General features: G+C 43.7%; 2 protein-coding genes across 4 annotated transcripts in view; one reads left to right on the top strand and one right to left on the bottom strand.

The window, feature by feature from the left end:
• SAMD12 (sterile alpha motif domain containing 12) overlaps positions 1 to 17,006 on the bottom strand; it is a 410,789-nt gene extending 393,783 nt beyond the window's left edge. For 2 of the 3 annotated variants that reach the window (XM_036830028.1, XM_036830030.1), the window contains exon 1: positions 16,856 to 16,967. In XM_036830028.1, coding sequence (XP_036685923.1) covers positions 16,856 to 16,868 — 13 coding nt within the window. In that variant the 5' untranslated portion in view covers positions 16,869 to 16,967. Of the gene's footprint in view, positions 1 to 16,855 lie in introns of all 3 variants that reach the window. The other variant, XM_036830029.1, reaches the window with a different exon arrangement.
• A 250-nt stretch (positions 17,007 to 17,256) lies between these two features.
• COLEC10 (collectin subfamily member 10) overlaps positions 17,257 to 20,769 on the top strand; it is a 436,494-nt gene continuing 432,981 nt past the window's right edge. The window contains exons 1-2 of the mRNA XM_036830027.1: positions 17,257 to 17,320; positions 17,838 to 17,913. The gene's annotated coding sequence lies outside the window, so the exon portion shown is untranslated. The remainder of the gene's footprint in view (positions 17,321 to 17,837; positions 17,914 to 20,769) is intronic.

Raw genomic sequence — 20,769 nt, 5'->3', positions numbered from 1 at the left:
TCTACCAGAAAACAGAACAAAAAGAACAGAGATGAGAAATAGAAAACATAGACTTCAAAAATAAGAACCAGTCCAGGAACTTCATCATCTCAAAAACAGCAGCCAGAGAAATAAAGGACAGAATGAATTGAATAAAAGGAAATCCAATAAATAATTCAAAAAAATTCTCAGAAATTAATGACATGAGTTTCCACTTTGAAAAACCACTAAATACACAATGCAATGGAAAAAAACAGACTCGCACTAAAGCGCATTCTCATGAAATTTCTCAACACTAGGGATAAAAAGATTAAATAATTTCAAGAAAAAAATGTGTATTTCATACCAATGATCAAGAATCAGAAGGCTTCAGATTTCTCAAAACCAAAACTGGAAACTAGAAGATATTAGAGGCTTCAAAGTTGTGAGGAAAGACAATCTCCAACTTACTTTTAAAAGTCTAATCAAGTTATCAGTTAAGTACAAGGGCAGAATAAACACTTTTTCAGATACGCAAGTTCCCAAAAGTATGCTTCTCATGTACCTTTTCTCAGGAGGTAACTGGGGGATGTGCTCCATCAAAACCAAGGTGAAAACAAAGTAAGAGATAGATCTAGGATCCTAGAAGAGGGAATATAACACAAAGACACCAGGAAAGGCAACCCAAGGACAGTGGTGAAAGGAAATCCAAACATGACAGCTCTAAAGTAAGTCTAGAGAACAACTAGACTTATTTAAAACAAGTCAGAATTCTTTGGGGAAATTCTCTTCAATGAGAAGAGGCTGACAATACCTAATATATGAATGTATTGGGAGGAGATTTAACAGACAAATTTTTGTTTGGAATTAGCGATAAGTTTATAGGACACTAAGCAAAAACAACACATTTTAAGCAATTTTTTAAAAAAGGATCATGACATTTTAAAATTATGTTCACAAAACTAATAATAATAAAATCTAGATTTTAAGTTTATAAAGTGCTTATCACACTTCCTTGCACATAGTAAGTACTCAAAGAATTTAGACACTATGATGATGATTTTAACAATACATACATACACAGGCTTCATTCTCAGCGTCTTTTATTAAGTGGCCTCAGACAAATTACTTACCCAATGCCTGTTTCCTCATACACAAAATGAGAATAAGTACATTGTAGTAGGCATTAGAGAAAATGGTTATAAGCCACACCCTTGGTATATAGTAAACATTTAATAAATGGTAGAGAACATTTATCTGTCTATACTTGTATATAAAATATCTGGGTACGTTTCATCATCTGAAAATGTAATCTTAACATAAATATTTAACACTTAGAACACAGATACGTAGTAGTGAACACAAGAACTGCAATGATTCTGAATCAAAGATTACTTAATCAAAGATTTTAGAACACTGAGAATAAAAATGGCTGGCAGAAAAAGGAACGAAGCTGTGCTATTTGCAGAGACATGGATGGACCCAGAGACTGTCATACAGAGTGAAATAAGTCAGAAAGAGAAAAACAAATATAATATCGCTTATATGTGGAATCTAGAAAAATGATACAGATGAACTTATTTGCAAAGCAGAAATAGAGACACAGATGTAGAGAAAAAAACGTATAGATACCAAGGGGGGTAGGATGAATTGGGAGTTTGGGATTGACATATATACACTACTATATACACTACTATGTATAAAATAGATAACTGATGAGAACCTGCTATATAGCACAGGGAACTCTACTCAAGGCTCTGTGGTGACCTAAATGGGAAGGAAATCCAAAAAAGAGGGGATACGTGCATACGTATAGCTGATTCACTTTGCTGTACAGCAGAAACACAACATTGTAAAGCAACTAAACTCCAGTAAAAGTAAAAAAGAGTAAAGAGTAAGAAATACAGCTTTAAGTACATTACTTAAAGTTATAAAAGTTAACCAATAAAAGGAAAAAACAAAAGAATAAAAATGGCTGAACTGCTTCCACTGTATAACAAGAAGAAAACATCAATGAAACATTAGGGAATAACTAGATAGACCAAAATAAAACTCCGGAAGAAAAGGATGGGTAGAAAACTTTCTTAAAGGAACATACTGAAATTTACAAGTATAAAATGCCTTGGCAGTAATCAAATAAAAGTAGTGCACATGAATCAATAAGCTGTAATAAAAGTTGATGGGCATAACTAAAGAAAATTTTACAAGTGTGAGTTCTACAATTAACTTGGATCCTGTCCTCATCTTGCACAGACCTCTCATGCCACCTAATAACACATACACCCTTCATTATAAAAGGTAAGTGTTTTCTATGGCTCTGACCTTGACAATGACTGTCAACAAGTTACAGGAACAGAGCTGATAGAATGTGATGATACCCTGTGAAACATGGGCAGAGTTATGTATTTGTTGCCCTCTCAAGGGCTCCCATCATCACCCTCATTAGTGCTGTATCTAAAGAGAATGAAATTGATCACTGTGCTTACAAACATTTTTTAAGAAGGAGGAGGGAGAATAAAATGCATTAATATTTTATCAAGAATTAAACAGGGCTTCCCTGGTGGCGCAGTGGTTAAGAATCTGCCTGCCAATGCAGGGGACACGGGTTCGAGTCCTGGTCTGGGAAGATCCCACATGCCGCGGAGCGACTAAGCCCGTGAGCCACAACTACTGAGCCTGCGCGCCTGGAGCCTGTGCTCCGCGACGGTAAGAGGCCCGCGCACCACGATGAAGAGTAGCCCCCGCTCTCCGCAAATGGAGAAAGCCCTGGCACAGAAACGAAGACCCAACACAGCCAAAAATAAATATAAATAAATAAATAAATTAAAAAAAAAAAAAAAAAAGAATTAAACAGCTATTAAGATTTGCTACAATGACTTATGTTAAACCAGATATAACCAGTAACCTACATAAAGCCCAAGAGGAAATATGAACTCTCCCAGGGTGTATCTACTGGGTGTATCAGGGTGGCCTACTTGTTTCATGGCAACAGAATGGGCACTGAAGTCATCTGAACTTGGGTTTGAATTCTTGCTCCATCATTTACCAGCTGCTGATTTGGAGGAAATTATTTAGTCTCTCTGGGCCTTAATTTTGGCATGCAGGAAATGAATATTAACCACCACCTCATAGGATTATTGGGAACAGGCAGGGTATTCAAAACCACCAGTATGGCCTGAACCCCCATCCATCAGAACAGTCCTTCACTATCAACCACCAGTACAGCTGCACCAGGGTACGCTGGCTAAAGAGCAACCCCAACTGCTAATATCAGCAAGTGCCTAATAAATGTTAGCTACTGTTCTTCTTAGTTTCTTATTTCTGTGCTTACGATTTTTTTTCTTTCTATGGTAAATAGGAAGAATTTTCATACCTGAAAAAAGTGTTTTTAAATATTACTTTAATGTAACTATTTACAAGATATGGTTATAGAGAATCAACAAAATACTGGGAGAGAAAAAGAGGAACTTATCACTTGAGCCAGAGATTAGGTGCCTCCAGAGAACTACATGACCTCAGGCTCCATTCTGGCTGCCTTCATCCATAACTGAAGAAAAATTCTTGATCCCTTTTACATCATCCCACTTCAAATCAGGCACTGCGCCATGCCTTCCAAATCACGGCAGCAATGACAGAAGCCATAGTGAAAAAGACTTGAGACACCAAGTTCTAAATCTAAGTTCTGCTGCTAATGAGTTGTGACCCTGGGTAAGGGAGCCTTCACATCCTTATTTATGAAATGGGAACAAGAGCGCCGGTTCCAGCTGCCAACGGGTCAGCTGTGGCTCAAATGAGAAGCTGTACTTTGGAAGGCACGGAGTGCTGTGTCAAGCCAGGGCAGTATGATTACGATGATGATGGCCTTGGGGTGAGCCCCAGCAAACGCACGGATGCCAAAGCTATCAGCTATTGAGTTTCAATTAAGAAACCCTGGCCAGGCAAAGCAGGTCAGAGGGAGGCAGGAGCTTCATGGGGTTGTAGAGAGACACTTCGCAAGCAATAGAACGAACATCAGCAAGGGAAAATCACTCTCCCTTACCATTAGAGTCAGGGACAATGGCCTCAGCACCCTGGAAACCTAAATCTTATGGCCTTTAAAAGCAGAAAGGGGGCAGGAGATAGAAGGAAATGGAGATAATGTTCCCGTCTTGGCAAAACTGTGAAATTGGCCAAATTTATTTTCAGCATCTTTTCCCCTCTCCTTTCTGACATCACTCCTACTTGCTGTTATTTTCCTGAAACCCCACACCCTGGCTGTAGGATCAGAGTGCCCTTGCGGTACCGGCTGGCTGGCCTATGCACCCAACCCCTGCTCCACAAGCAAGCACCACCCCCCCAAGGCCTAACCTCTCCAGAAGAGGACTCATGTTCCGAAAATTACACCCTCCCAACATTTGAGAATTAGGAGTCCTCTGGTTCCATCCCTGTCCTACCTGGAGTTAGTTATTACAAAATAAACTCACATACAAGAAATTGTCAGTGACCCACATGTTCTTATAGATCATCCTTTAAACATTTTTATCGATATAACTGACATAACAGTATATTAGTAGGCGATTGTTTAATAGTCTCACTTCTAAAGAAAATTCTGAAGATGATAATGTCTTCATCCAGCATTCCCCAAAGTGTCCTAACTAGGAAATTGGATGAACATCTTTTGTTTTTAATCAAATTCCAGCTTTACCATGTACTAGCTGAGTGAGTTAACATCTCTGTGCCCGTTTCGTTATTTGTAAATAGGGATGATAATGGTACCTACCTCACAGGATTCATGTGAAGTTTAATGAGTTAATATATAAGTAGTTATACTATGCGATAGGCACTATTCTAGGTATTAATTTTTTTAATAGTCATGTTTTTATTTTAAAGTTACAACACTCTTATCTGTACCACCCACCCTTTCCAGAAAGAACACCTTCTCCAAGAGATAATACATCTAAACTCCGGATGGCCCTCGCTCTAACAGTTATCTCTTTTATCCTCTGTATCTTCAAAATCTCCCTCTCTACTGGGTCAATGTACACACGGTCTAGAAACACTCTCAAATATTTCATAGCTTAAAAAATAAAGGCTTTCTTTGAACTGCTTCCCATCTAGGTTAGAACCCTTGTCTTCCTTCTTCCAGTTTCTCACCACATTTACAACTCCTTTGACCTTGATCTCTCCTTGCCATAACTATTTCTCCCTTCTTTCCACTTCCATACATTTTCTTTCCATTTCTATACATGTGCATCAAGAGTTGCTTCCTTGACACCCCTGAAGTATTATAATGTAGATTTGCCCTCCCATTTCATCCGAATGCCAAACCCCTGGGCACTTCCCAGCACACGTCTTGCTGGCTGTCCTAGTGCATCAGGTGATGCTGAGACGCTCCACTCTGAAATGGTACCTGTACCTCCACTGGCTGCTTCTTCCCATCTCCTTCAGCCTCCTCTTCCTCATCCCATCCCTTAACACGGCAGGTGCCTGGTGGTCACGCTCTTCTCACAGGAGATCTCCCTCTCTCGTCCACCTATTCTCTTGCCTTAGATATGTACATAGAAGGACGTGAGAAGCACAACATGTGAACATGTGGAAGAAAGGCCTTTGAGGTAGGAAGACCAGCATAAACAACATGGGAGGGATTCAAGGTGCCCTGTGAGCCAGCACACAGCTGATCGCTGGGCCCCTTAAATATTAGGGAAGTTTCCTAGGGGAAAAGGGGTGGGAGATCAGCCTGGAGAAGGAAGGCTGTGACACTCTGGGAAGGTCCCTGACTGCTTTAGAGTTTGAGCTAGATTTTATTGGCAGTGGAGCACTGCTGAAGAGTTGGGAGCAATTACGTGGCTGTCGCACCCTATAACTACACAATCTCAAATCCTATGTTTTCTCCCCTATGAAGTATTTCTCACATCTGCTCCTCTGTTCCTTTCTTTTCCGTTACCTTATTATTACTTCAGCTTCCTTGTTTTTTCAGTTTCTCCAGGCTATGATGAAACTTTCCATAGTAGTTAAATGTTTAAAAAAAAAAACAAACCTATAAGAACTTCTCATGGGGAGTTCAGGGCAGTGGGAGGGCCATTGCTGTGGGCATGGTGGCTCCCCTGATTGAGAGAGAGCAGGGCCCTCTACACTGCCCACCCTGCCCACGTCCATACCTTTTTTACTTTTTCGCAACCCGAGCCTTGAATATGAAGCAACTGTAAGCCCCATGAGGGGAAGGTTCGTGGCCTTACATTCTTTTATATCACTCGGTGAATCCCGTTCACAGCGCTGAGCTTATCACAAGTGCACGATGAATATTTGTTATTCAAGTAAAATAGAAATGCACACTAATTTGTGCTGGGCACATAAGTGAACATGGAAAGTCTCATGGGAAAACAACAGCCACAGCAAAAACGCAAAGACTTCGGGCTCCTTACACAGAGGGAAGCTAAAGTGTAGAGAGCCAAGATCAAGATAAATGCCTTCTCAGAGATTTGATCTAAAAACCTGGAATAGTTTTCCCTATTGTAGAGCCCAAATAAGCAATGTTTTGTTTATTACACTGGTTTTCTTCCCCCCTTCAATTATTAATGTTCCCGATAGACAGCTACTAAACCAGAACCAAACTACCAAATTAAAACAAAACCAGAGGGGCTTCCCTGGTGGCGCAGTGGTTGAGAATCTGCCTGCTAATGCAGGGTACACGGGTTCGAGCCCTGGTCTGGGAAGATTCCACATGCCGCGGAGCGGCTGGGCCCGTGAGCCACAACTGCTGAGCCTGCGCGTCTGGAGCCTGTGCCCCGCAACGGGAAGGGGCCGCGATGGTGAGAGGCCCGCGCACCGCGATGAAGAGTGGTCCCTGCACCACGATGAAGAGTGGCCCCCGCTTGCCGCAACTAGAGAAAGCCCTCACACGAAACGAAGACCCAACACAGCTAAAAATAAATAAATAAATAAATAATGTAGCTATTAAAAACAAACAAACAAACAAACAAAAAAAACAAAACCAGAAAGCAACACAGGACGGTGAAAAAGCATGGACTCTAGAATATGGCAAAGTTGGCAACAAAGCCCTGTCCTACCAGGAATAAGCTGTGCAGTCTTGGAAAAATTATCAATACTCTGGACCAAAAGTCTCTCAGCTATTGGCTGGGAAAACCACCTATCCCATTGCATTATGAAAACTAATGTTTGGAGAATGGCCATCAGGAGGCTGGCTCAGAGTAGTTGGTAGTAACTAACAAAAAGATATTAGTTCTCTTGTTTTCTCATCAAATAGTTGTGTGTTATGTGCCAGACATAGTTGTAGGCACTAGAGATTTATCAGAATAAAAAAGTCAAATGGATGTTCTCATGGAGATCATCATGCTCATCCTTAGTGCCTAGAGAAAAGAATAAAAGCCCCTGTCCCCTTTGCCATGAAAAATACACATAATGTCCATATATATACTGTGCATATAGTTTAAGGGGGTCAAGGATCCCATGAGACCTTCAGTCCCCTCTTGTGATCTTAGATTAAAAATCCTGTCTGCATACCAGCATCTCCAAATATACTTATTAAGAATGACTCAGGCCATGTGTTAGATTCAAGACCCCATTTCTGACTTATTAAAAAATACCATCCAAGTGCCCCAGAAGAATCTTAAAGGAAACACTACGTAAGCAGATCTGTCTTCAGAACACCTGCTTTTCCTAAGCTTATCCACAGCATTATAGGACTATAAATCAAACCCTGCTAGAGACTGGCGTATATTAGATGCTCGATAAATACCTGTGAATGTAAAATGAAGGACATTCTATTTCCAACCTACAGTAAGTAAATGCTATACCTACCTAAATTTCCTAGATGACCCTTAACACCAAACTCCAGACAAAAATCAAGTGCAAAGTACATCTACTGAAGCCTGGTTAGTATTATATTTTCACCTCCATGTAATGCACAGGCACCTTCTCAAACGAAAAACACGAAAACCCTGAACTGATATTTTACAACCTCAAACAGGGTAGCGTAGTGTTAAGGCAACCACGTATCATAGGAATTCTGTAGCTATCCTAAATTCAAATATCCCATCCCACGGTCCCAGAGACCAGTGGGAAATCCTAATGTGTCCATACCCAAATTATACCTCCAAGACCATGTTTTTGCATTTGGAAGCAATTCTGTTATCAGGCCCTCGACCCAATTTGTGGCTGAGCAAAATGTGGTCTTTGGGAGCAGTGCTTGGTTTACCTGCAATGTATAAAGGGAGAGCTCATGACCCAATTCTCAATCAGAATCACACACAGCTGCAAAACAAGCCTGGCCTCTGCCATACCCAAAATTTAAATCACTCTGGAGACTGGGTCAACTAACCTTTTCTTAGGCTTCATAAAATGGAGTCCTTGGCTCCTCCGACGACTCCCCTTGGTGGGCAAGACCAATTCCTTCCAGGGACAGGTTCAGTGTTTCCTGCTCCAGTTAAACTCACTTTCCGTGGCCTCTCAAACATGGTCTTAACTATTTTGTCTTCATGTTCTTACCCAAATTTCCTCCAGAGGTAAGCCCTCCCTCATCTAGGCTGCTTTCCTTACCTGTTTTGCCACAATAACCAAAAAAAAAAAAATCAATATCCAGAACTTGATGGCAAATTCCTGTTACTGTGCGTTATAAAAGGGAATTTAAACAGCTTTCTTTTGGATGCAAAACCAGTGGTATTTCTAGGCTATATCCATCCTTGAAGTCTGGACTAACCTGGAAACCAGGATGTATAGTTGCCATTGCTATACTTGCGTGCTCTTCTGTAATATAGCTCAAGGAACCCACTTCTGGAAAACTGTTTCCTTCTAATCCCATCCAACCGCCTGCTTAGTTCCTGTTCTCTTTTTCTTCTGAGGTCCTCATTATCAGCAGAGGATTAGTAGAAAAAAAATCCAAATTGAGGAAAATACGTGTGAGACACAGTAACTTTAGAAAAGTTTGACAGTTTCTTATAAGTTAAAACACACTATGACTCCAAAATTCCACTCCTAGCTATTTATACAAGAGAAATAAATATGTTCACACAAAAACCTGCATGCAACTGTTGATAGTGATTTCTTCATTATTACCCCAAACTGGAAACAATCCAAATGTATGACTGGTGAATAAACTGTGGTACATCCATCCAATGGAATACTACTCACCAATTAAAAGGACTGAATGATTGATACATGCAACAACATGGATGACTCCCAAATGCGTTTCACTAAATGAAAGAACTCAGACGCAGATGACAACATAGAACATGATATCATTTATATAACCTTCTGGAAAAGGCAAAAGTATAAAGACAGTTCAGAGCAGTGTGTGTCAGGGGTTGTGAATAGAGTAAAGGGCAACTAAAGGGCACAAGAAAACCTTTGGGGCTGTAGGAACTGAACTTGATTGTCTTGGTAGTTACAAGACTGAATACATTGTATACATTTGCCAAAACTCAAAGAACTTCAAAAGGTAAATTTTACTGAATGTAAATTATACCTTAATAATCTGATTTTTAAACTTTTTTAAAGTACTAATATAGAACATGGAGAAAAATCTTGAAATAGGGACTCAAGTTTCAAAACTTAATAGTGAAACAGTCTGAATGATACTTTATCTTGAAAGGAGAAACGGAGAAGTTTATCTCCCATTTAACCAAACTTATAGTTGTAAATGTGTGTTAATTCTTAGAACAAAAAACAAAAAAAATCAATTGTCTGTTACATAATTCCTGCAACAAGATTTATGTCAGCAGGACAAAACATTTTTCATTTCATGTTTGACTTTTCACAGCCCATTTATAAAGATCATTTTTTCCCCAAAGTATTATATTTCAGGGCATCACTTTTCACCAAAGACTTCTCCTAATCCTTAGGTGGTCTAATATTTTTCTTTGCTTCCTACCAAAACAGTGTTTTAGGTCAATTTTCTCTTCTTTAATGGTTACCAGGCCTAACTCAGCCAAATCTTAATTGGGTCACAGCTGTGTGATTTCGTCAGTTTTCCAATGTCACTTTCATTAAGAGTCCATGAAATTTTTTCCTCTTTTGCATGGCTTGAAATTTCTCTTTGCAGTCAATTTACATACACATTGTATGACTGGGCAATTATCAGACCATCTAAGAGAGCTCGGCCTACAAAATTGTGGGTGTTAAGTGGAAAGTAAATTTTTGGTGGGGAGAGATTATTTAAGTGTTGAGTCTCTAATGAATAAATACACTCATATTATGATCACTTTTACTTTTCGCTGCTACCTCATAACTTCAGGGAATTACATAATGAATACCATTCCTTTCTTAGCAACTACAATTATACCAGACACTGTACTACCACAGGGCCATAAAAACGGCTTAGCTGCTTTCTCAAACGTGGCAGGAAGGCAAGGAGAGACAGCAGCTCCACCGTCATCTTGTCCAATATTTGCTTAGTGTTTATTGAGCAACTACCAAACCAGGTCCTAAGAGCTTTGATGCTGATTGAACCCTCTCAACACGCCTACGAGGTCATCACTACTAATATCCCCATTTGACAGATGGGCAGAGAAGTCTCAGAGCTGCTCAGGCCCACAGCGCAGGCCCTTGGCAGGGCTGGGGCTCACACCCAATCTGCCTGAAGAGCTTGTATGCTTACAGACAGCACTGTGCGTGCCACAGCTCCCCTGGTGAGGCACCAGCAGGCCTGAGCTCGTTCTGTACCTGTGGCCAATCCACAAACATCAAATCCCTGAAGACGTGCTATTTACTGGACAGAACAGCACCAAACCACCTTCTAGAGCATCAAGGGCAGGCGAGGAGCAAAGGAATTGAACTTGCCAGCTGGCTCCTCCCAGCCCCAGGTGGCCTTGGAAAAAGGCTGCAGAAAGAAGGCAGTGAGGCGGCCACCCCTGTCCCCTGACAAATGCCACCCCCGTGCGCTCTTCCCTCGGGAGGCAAGCTATACGAGCAGCTTCTTGCACCCACGCTTTAGAAAAATCAGACTAAATATAGCCAAGTTCGCTCTCATGAGCCAGCTCTGAGCTGGTAGTGCTGCTACATCCACATCAGAAAATTGGGGAAGGATCAGTTTGACTTACAGGAGAGCAGCTTTCCTTGCTTGCTCTTGTAATTACAAAAGGACCATGGGCAAGATCCAACGGGGCTGCAGGGAGTGCTGGAGGTCTGGCGAAGCAGATAATGGAGCCCACAGGGAAAGGAACGTACCAGACGTGAGAGGAGCTTCCTCATTAACTTTCCTGCCCATAGAGGGCTAAACCACCACAACACCAGGACTTGGGGGTAGCACACATTCCACATACAGCCCTCTGTTCCATGCCCTTCCCCCATTCCCCACCCATCAGTATCGTACTCAACAGCTCACTCAAATGCTATCCCCTTGGTTAGGCCATCCCATCCCGTCCAGCTCAGAAGCAAATGCTCCATTTGTTCTCCGACCGCCCACGTTATGCTGCTTGTACTTTTATTTAGCACTTATATCATGCAGCCTAATCTGAATCTCTGTCTCCAGCAAAGTGGAGGCGGGGGACGGCTAAGCTTCCTTCTTAGTGGCCCCCCCCCCAAATCTAGTAGAGTTCCTTGCACACAGGCAGTGCTCTCCTGTTTATCAACAGCAAATGCAAAACCTGCCTGAACGCCAGGAAAAGGGAGTTTGCAATTTTCTTCATTAAATGCACAACGTCTGACGCTCAGTCCCCAGAGTTCAGGCACAGGTTTCAGATCCCAGGCTGTCCCTCCTGTGATGTGTCCCACAGCATTACGGATCACAGCTACACCAGCAGAGGTTCTACACCACCTCCCCCTTGTTAGCACCAGCCCTAGTTCCTTCTGGCCAAAGAGCACAGCAAGACAGACAAGAAAGAAGGGTGGGCTGAAAGGAATTAGCAAGGGCGTGGCCAGATAACAGCAGGATTAGACTGAAGCCCTGTCTGAACCAGTTAGAGGTCACGAAGAAGAGCTGGGAGTGGCAGGAACTCCTGCCGCAGCAAGTGTACAAGCAGGGCTTGGGACCCCACTTCTCCCTCACGCACAGTCACTGCACGGGGAGTTTTCAGCGAAGGCTTCATATTCACCACTCTCATGTCCTAAAATAGAGTGATGGGTACAAGCTGCTGCTGGACAGTCAGATCTCGTGGGCTAGAGAACAAAATAAATATTAGAAAAAAAGAATAAAAGACCCTTGGTGAAAAGTGAAGTGAAAGAGAATCGAGTAGCAGGTAGTTGAACACTGACACCGGATGCTGCACGGAGCTGAGAGGGAAGCGTGTTGACAGTCGCGCTGCTTTTACAACAAGCACTCTGCAAATGAACGCAGCTGGGAGTTCTTCTTGGGGGGGGGGGGGGTATAGGGGCTACCACAGAAATCAGATGCAGTCATTAGCCTACCCATTCATTCATTCAGTCTGCCATTCATTCATGGATTCGTTTGTTTAACAAACCTCACACGGAGTCTACCATGGGCCAGGCATAAGGCACCGTGCCTGCCCTCAGAAAGCACCACCAAGCAGAACTGCACATAAACCTTGCTCTCAACATGGAAATGCAGTTAGAAAAAAACTGGAGGCAGGCTAGTACCAGGAGAGCCACCGTCCTCCTTACTTCCCGTGTCATAGGGGCAATCCGAGAGAATGGCACTGCTGGTCCCTCTCCGCCCTCTATGGGCTCTCCTCGGGCGAGGAGAAGACAAGTTGTGACGTGAAAGTCTGTGAAAGGGAACAATGCATCCGGAGTTGGGGCCTCTCCCGCTCTGGGTCCCAGACGCCTGCTGCAGGAGCCCATCTTCTCTCTACTGTCCAGGCTGCCAGTGTTACAGAGGCAGGCGGTCCTGTGAGGGGTAAACTCGCTGCTGGGGTGCAGTAGTAGCAAACCCACTTTACCATCCGGCCCAAAGTCAGGAAGAATAACCCCTGCACCCTTGTAATCAAGATGACGTCTTTATCCCCCTCTGTGATTGTGACTCAGCTCTGAACGCCAGCAGGGCACAGAGTCATCATTTACGATTGCTTCTCTTTGCCATGAGGTTCCGAGGTATCTTGTTTTCCCTTTTTTCCCCAGCCGCTGTTATGATTACTTATCCTTACAATATTTTGGTGATGGGAAGTTTTGTTACTCTTTTACAGGAGAAAAACTATAGAACTTGAGCACTGAATGACTAATCAGAGGCCATTTGATGAGTCAATTTGTTCACTTTGGATGTAAAATGTGGATCCCTTAGCCCAATGTCATTCAGAGCACATAGCCGACAACTGGAAATCTTTTTGGAGGGTGGTGAATATTGGGACGCGTCTTTCTGCCTTGGAAGAGGAGCTATTATTCTATTAGAGCTGGAATAGAAACACTATGTACAAAATTTATCTACTCCATTTTCTTATACAGCTGAGGATGAAGCAAGGAGGAGAGGAAATGTGGACCAGGAGTAGGAAAAGCTTTCTCTTGCTCTGGGACATTTATACTTCACTCATGAAACAATTACTGAGGTCCAACTAAGTGCCAGACACCAATCTTGGAATACAGAGGTGAATACAATACTATGCCTGATGAATCCACTTTTTTCCTCTCCCTTCAACCCATTAATGTTAGAAAACAGTGCCTCAATGAAGACAACTGTCTACACAATCTGTCCACGGAGAAGGGATTACTCTCGGTTTCTACAGGCTACCTCCTTTCTAGAGGTCCTAGTTCTCCAGCTATTTGGAGTAATTTCTTACAACTTTTTTTTAAGACAATGGATGCCAATACAATCCCAATCTGAATGCAGACCATAACATGTTCTGTGGCTGGAAAGCTCAGCTTTAAGCTGCCCATAAATGTAAGGCTTGGGTCACAACCAGAATAGGAACCTATTAGACATAGGATGCTGTAATTAATTCAAAGAAAGCCTAACCCAGGGTAGCCATAAAATACCTCCAAGCTACACGTTTAGCAAAGTGAATGAGCCCTCTTTTTCATCTTAAACTCCAAGTTACAAGTTTAGCAAAATGAATGAGCCCCCTGCTTGCTCTTAACACTTTTACAAGTTCAAGCTTACTTAAGAAAACAGGTTACACATTGTAAGAAAAAACCAAACTTCTAATTTGCTACTAATTACAAAGACTGGCATGAATCAGTGAAAATTCAGGATACAAAACAGGTTCCAAACAGTACCGCTTTTTTTAATAGGAGGAGAAGGATGGGAGGGAGTGCAAGTAATATTTACTGAGAATCCATGTCCTAGCCACTCTTAATAAGTCCTTTATTTAATCTTCACAACTTTAGTGGGACCTAAACAGTAGTGTGCCCATTTTTTCCAGATGCAGAAACGAAACCTCAGATGTTAAGTAACATGTATTATATTTCCTATTCCATTTCCTCTGGCAATATTCCTTATTCTCTAAATCAGTGTTTCTCAGTGAGCTTGGGGAAACTGCTTGTTCCTTGGTTTTGGGTTGGGAATTTTGTATGAGATGGCCATGCACTACAGGACACTTAGCATCCCTGGCCCATGGGCATAAAATATCAATACCAGCCCCTGCAAATCTCAAACATGCCCTAGGAGGACAATGTCCCTCCTCAGGTGAGAGCCACTGCCTTCAAACCTCTCAAAAGTTCCTTATTTTACGGCATTTGGGCTCCTAAGAAAGCCCCATGCACCCTTATGGAGTCAGTTACAAAAGCTCCATGGATTTATTTCCCATGCATTTCATGAGCATTTATTGAGTACCTATCATGGGTCAGGTACTGTACTATTGCCCGGGAGTATAAAGTCAAAGAGTACATGGTCCCCACTCCCCAGGGGCTATAGTCTTAGAGTCTAGTGAGACATTAAGTACGTTAAGTATGGCAAGTGTTAAATGTAAGCACAGGTGCTGAGGAGACAATGCAGGTGGCACCTCCCACAGACCGGGCAGAGCACTCAGAAGGCAGAGGGAAGGGAGGGTTGAGACAGGTTCCCAGAGGAGGTGAAGTTTTCCCTGAGCCTTGAAAGACCAAACGAGAGTAGCTAGGAAGGGCCAAGTTCAAACCAAGAAAGCTGCCTTTGTAAAGACCAGAGATAGGAATATTTGCAGCCAAAGTTTAAAATATTCCCTTTATTCTTCAAGTTGAGGCCTCATTGTGATTCAAACTCAGGATCTCCTGTTTACTAGACAGGCACTTTAACCAAACAAGTCACTAGAAAATAAAATAAGCTCTCCACAGTCCAGGCATACTTCCTTTCAAAGCCTTTGTTTTTGTAAGGTCTGGCTTCGCTGGTATAATAACCCATCAGACAAGAAATATGACTAATTCTATACTTCTTCCAGCGAGCAGGAAATTGCTTTCAAGTACATCATGGACTGGCAACCAGTGGGAGTGACCTTCACTTGAGGACACAGAAGAGTGAGGAAGAGAAGAGATAATGTCATCTGAGGGGTGAGGTAGAGAGGTGCCAGTAAGTCAACTTGCCCTTAGCCTCAAGCTCAGAATGAACTTTATCTTGTGTTTTTTATTTTTTTCATCTAAAGTCTTATCTCAGTTACCATCAACTGTAACAACGCAAAAAGCCAGATTCTCACCCTATTATTACATTTGCACAGAAAACGTTGGTTATTTGTTTTTTCAAAGCCATATATATGAGATTTATATATGTGTGTGTATATAGATTTATATATATATATATAAATTTAAAAGCCAAATATATAAGAACAGTAAAGGTAAGTAGATAGGTGGATAGAAGTGCCCAGCTGGGGATCTCTGAACCTGAGATAGCCCAAAAGCAACAGTTTCCTGAGTTAATGGGTGCTGACCACAAGACCTGGGTTATTGCTACTTCAAGTTGTTAAGTAATTACAAAGACAGCAAGAGTCAGATTAGTTCAGTTGCTCTCACCTGGGGCGGGTAGGGGAGAGGGACGCCAGCAAACCCTTGTGGTTCCTTCTTTCCTTCAGCCTCCAAGGAACAGGCTCACTTCCCCTTGGCAAGGAGCCTGCTGCAGCTGGCAGGCATGCCCTCTTTTTCCAACACCAGCTTCCCCTCTGACCTGAACCACACTCAGGAACCATAATTCTGTAGATGAACTTACACTCCCCTTTGGTCCCATGATCATTTCAATTTATCATTCAGGCACAGTGTGACTGCTCGTTTGACATCACAAACACGTCTGGCCCACATATTTTTCCCCAGAAACTACCCTCAACAAGAAAGCCAGTCTTCCAAGGTGAGAGCATCTGAAATGAAAACTTGGGATCCCACACGAACCGCCTGTCCCTGCTTTCAACCAGGCAGTTCAAAGGTGGCAACATCATAAAGCCCAAACTGCAAAGCCAAAGACCAAAATTATAGGAGGAAAGCAGAAGGCGGGCTTCAAAGAAAAGGATTCACCCCAATGGAAGAGGTTGGCTGTCCTTATCCCTGGCTGATTCCATTTCGTTTCTGTAAACTTTGCTAACCTCGGGAGGGTTGTTTAAAGAGACAGGTGTAGGGACACCTCCACCCTCTGGGCACATCTGCTGCTATCGCTGCTGCGTACACACGACGAGGGGCCCTCGACCCAATAGCAGTCCATGCTTCCCGATGACGCACCTGGCGAGGGTCTTCTCCCATGTGTGGAGGCCAAAGTGAGCATCCCCAACCTCGAGGCCACCGAGCCGGCCCTGGCGGGGTGCGGCAGCGAAAAGGGCACCTCGGGGCTAAGACCTCCAAGCGCTCTCTCAGGCTTTCCCCCCACACCCAGCACATCGTTTCGCATTAGGGACACTTCGCCTCCAACCCGAGAGTGCTGCGCATCTACCTGTCTTTCCAAAGTAACTGAATAAAGCACCTACTGGCCCTCCGTGGCTCAGGTGAGTGCCAAGAGGTGTAAGAGGAAAGGGCCCGCTTGCCACCACCCACTTTCCTCTCCTCCCCACGTTCCCCAGGCTTCATCGGGGATGTGTGTATCGGGGTGCGCGGGTTAAGAGGTAGCTTAAAATGCCCAAGCGTCCCTTACCTTCCACAGCCATTCTCTCAGAGCTTCCCTAACGCATGCATAATTTTCTGGGCCGAGATACTCCTCCTGCCCCGCGCTCCCCTCCCTCCTCGCGCTTTCGCCTAAATATTCTGCGCTCATCTGCTCCAGGACCAACCTGCCGCGGTCACGCAAAGCGAGGCTGGCGGCTCCCGACTCGGCGCAGAGCAGCCTGGGAATTGTAGTTCCCTCTCTTTCCTCCGACCCGGGAGACCACCCCGAGTCCTGCAAAGGGCGCGGCCCCGCCTCCACACTGGGATGGCATCGCCGGCTTCATCGGGCCCAGGCAGAGAAATCCCTCTTGGAGGGGCGGGGGGTCTCATGAGTAGACCCGGGAACCCTGGGAGGTAGCTGGGACTACATTTCCCAAGATGCCGTGCGCTGGATTTCGTTCCGCGCCAGGAGCAGAGACCCGTGATTGAGCTCTTCCCTGTCGATTAGAAGGGGGTAAGCACCTGGTAGGGCTCGTGCGGGAGGCAGGAGGCGGCGGGGTTTGTGGTGTGACCTTCTGGGCTTGTCGCTGGCCTCCTTGGCCACCCAGTTAGTGAGGGGAGCAGAGCCGCCGGCCGGCTCTGTTTTTCCGCCTGGGCCAGAGAGCCGCTGCACAGGGTGCGGTTGAAACTTGTTACTCAGACCTGGGAAGTGGGCTAGGGAGAATCTTGCCAGGTGATACAGCTGTATTCTGATCCTTCAGGTGATTCAGGTGGCTAAACACTTCGCATAGGCATGGGGGATGGCCTAAAAAACCCGAACAGGTATCACCCCTAAGGGGTTATTAGAAACAAAATCTGGGAACCAGGATTCCACCTGAGGATGTCAGATGATGGAAACCTGTGTGGCTTCCAAGACAGGAGGCTTTCAGCTTGACTGGTCTGGGAGCCCCTTGGCGGTCAGTGACAGGGCCTAATAATTAGCAGCATCTGAGAGTGTTCTTTCAACTTAGGAACTTCTGTCCTAACTCCAGGTGCTGGGAGTGCTGTAAGCAGACAGGAAAAAGAATCACGCTGAAGGCAACAGAATTCCAGAGCTGGTAAATACTGGTAAGAATGAAGTTCCCAGACTTTTTTTCCCGCGTGTGGAAATACAGATGCATTTATCGCTGGTAGAGGTGAGGGAATGGCCTTGGGAACAGATCAGACTCAGATTGAGTAAGATTTTTAAAGGCCTGGAGCTCAGAAGATTTTTAAAGGCCTGAGCTCAGAATTGCATATGGTCCACCCAGACCCCAGCTCTTCTGCCCCTACCCCATATTTAATTTTTAAAGAAATTAATCTGGAAAATAACTCCAAGGAAATACAAGGATTCGATTCTTGCTGTCATGATGACTACTTAGATTTTCTTTGTCCCTCTTGTTGATAATTTTTTTTTTTAAACACTGAACAATTTTGTTTCTGAGCGCATATGTGCACACCTGTTTTTGTGGTCACTAAGTATGTGCTTAGTCCTCCTATTGGGTAACATGGCCGTGTCTGGGTACTTTTAAAAATACCTGTAACCAGTAAATGCCCTTGGTGATACTTTAACTCTGAGTTCATGGAACTGTACGCAATTCAAACCCAAGCCTTCCATCCTTGGTACAGTAGAGAGAGTCCTGTTAAGTGAGACACGCTTGTCATGGGCAAAATAAGATAAAATAATGATAATATTAATAATACCAACGCTGACAAAGTGCATCAGAATCTCTGGAGGTAGGGCTCCCATCCCCAGCACTGTTTTTCTTTTTTCAAGTACTTTAGGAGATTCTAATCTGTAGCTTCTATTGCACAATCTTGTTAAAGGGATAGAGACCAAAATGCCTGGGTAAGAAGGAAAGAGGGGGCATATTTGGCATTCCTCTCTGTTTCCTGCTCTGTTAACCTGTCACTGAGTCTTGTTGCATCTTCCCGAGTGTGGGCTTCCTCTCTACTCTCTCTGCTGTATTTAAGTAATGTCAGTGCCTCCACTGGTTCCACGAGGTCAGGGATGGACTCTGGTACTGCTCACCTTTGATGTTCCAGCCACCAGCACTGCCTGGCACATAATAAATATTTAATACATATATTATGTGTTTATAAATAATGCCTGACTGAAGGAGTGTGTGAATAAGCTACCGAATGATGATTAGGTCTCCGTTTTCCCCCATGAAACTGCAAGTTCGTATTTCACTTTTGTTTGTTTTAATGTTTCATACTCTTAGAAGTAGATGTTTTCATCAATTCAAAAATGACCTAGAGACAAGTTAATCTAAGCCCCCTCATTTCACAGTTAAGGCAGAAAAGTTGAAGGGTTTGCCCAGATCACACCGTGGCCAAACAGTGTCCACAACTGGTCCAGACCAAGGCTCTTTTGGCGAGGACAGGGGTGGGTTAGGGGAAGATTTCTGTTGCTCTAGACACAGCTCAGCTTGGTTTGATGGCTTAGCTTTAAGTCAAAGAGGCTGGGGCAGCTTTGTTGCTCACTGCAGGTTTGTGGGTAGGTTGGGGGAACTCTGCCCCAGGCTGAAGGAGGAAGCCATTCTCCTTGTAATGGCATAGGAGCAAGAGGGCAAAAGGAAGTGTGCAAGACTTTTTAAGGCCTGGCTCTGAACTGGGGCACTGTCGCTTCTTCCCCCATGTGATTTGTCAAAGCAAGTCACATGGCCAACCTCAAAGTTGGGGTGTGAGGAAATATATTCTGGCCATGAAGAAGTCATGGCAAGGATGCGAATGCAGGGAAGGATGAAGAATTGGGTTAACTCCTCAATCTCTACAATGACTGTGTATTAGCCTCCTGTGGCCGCTGTCACAAAGTTCCGTAAACTGGGTGGCTGAAAACAATGGAAATCTACTCTTTCACAGTCCTAGAGGCTAGAATTCTGAAATCCAGGTGTTGATAGGGCCATACTTCCTCTGAAGGCTGTAGGGAAGCATCCTCTTTTGCCTCTTCCTAGCTTCTAGTCTAAGTTGCTAGCAATCCTCGGGGTTCCTTGGCGTGTAGCTACATCAGTGCCATCTCTGCCAACATCATCACATGGTGGTCTTCCTCATGAGTATGTCTCTGTCTCTAAATCTCTCCTATGAAGACACCTCACCTTAATTTGATTACATCTACAAAAACCCCATTTCCAAATAAGGTCACATTCACAAGTGTCTGGGGTTAGGAATCCAACATATCTATTTGGGGGGACACAGTTCAACCCACAGCAGACTGGAATCTTCTACCATCTTTTATAAACTAGAGCAGTTGTTCTCAAGGTCTGGGTGCTGAACCCAGAGCATGAGCATCACCTGGGAGCTGGTTAATTAAAATTCTTGGGCTTCAACCCAGACCTACTGAATCAGAAACTTACGGGTTTAGGATCCAGCAATCTGTGGTGTCACAAGTCTGCCAAGTGATTTTAATTCGTGCTAAAGTTTGAGAACCACTACCAAAGAAGACATTAGGACCCAGACTTTGCAAAGAGGTAAAGTTAGCCATTGTTCTTAAGAAGGAGGGAGAAGTGGGACCCAATCCCGATTGGGTGCCAGCCATTGTGTATCTGCATGTGTGTGTTTCTGAGTACAGAGGGGTGCTAGAATAAGCAATGGGGGCATTTTGCTGGTGGCAAAATGACAGGGGGAAGGTGCTAGAAATAGAGCAGGTTTAACCAATTCACTGAGTACTAAGGATATAATTTTAAGGAATCTAAGTCCTATTTGCCTCCTGGAATAGTGGAGTTGTATAAGCAGTGTTCTTATACTCCAGAGTCATCACAATGAATCTTCATTTTGTGTGGGTGTGAGAAAGATGGGAGGGGTCATCGGGGCTGGCTCCTGAGTCTGGCATGAGCTATGCTGGGAAGAAAATGAGAAAATGTAGGCAAGGCTTTGAACGGTGTTCAGTACATTTGTGGAAATGATTATTACCAAAGACCTGTTGCTGACTCCACAGTTCTGTCT

The sequence above is a fragment of the Balaenoptera musculus genome, chromosome 17 (genome assembly GCF_009873245.2).
Source record: "Balaenoptera musculus isolate JJ_BM4_2016_0621 chromosome 17, mBalMus1.pri.v3, whole genome shotgun sequence".
Taxonomy (NCBI): Eukaryota; Metazoa; Chordata; class Mammalia; order Artiodactyla; family Balaenopteridae; genus Balaenoptera; species Balaenoptera musculus.
This window is presented reverse-complemented; position numbering and strand designations above follow the sequence as displayed.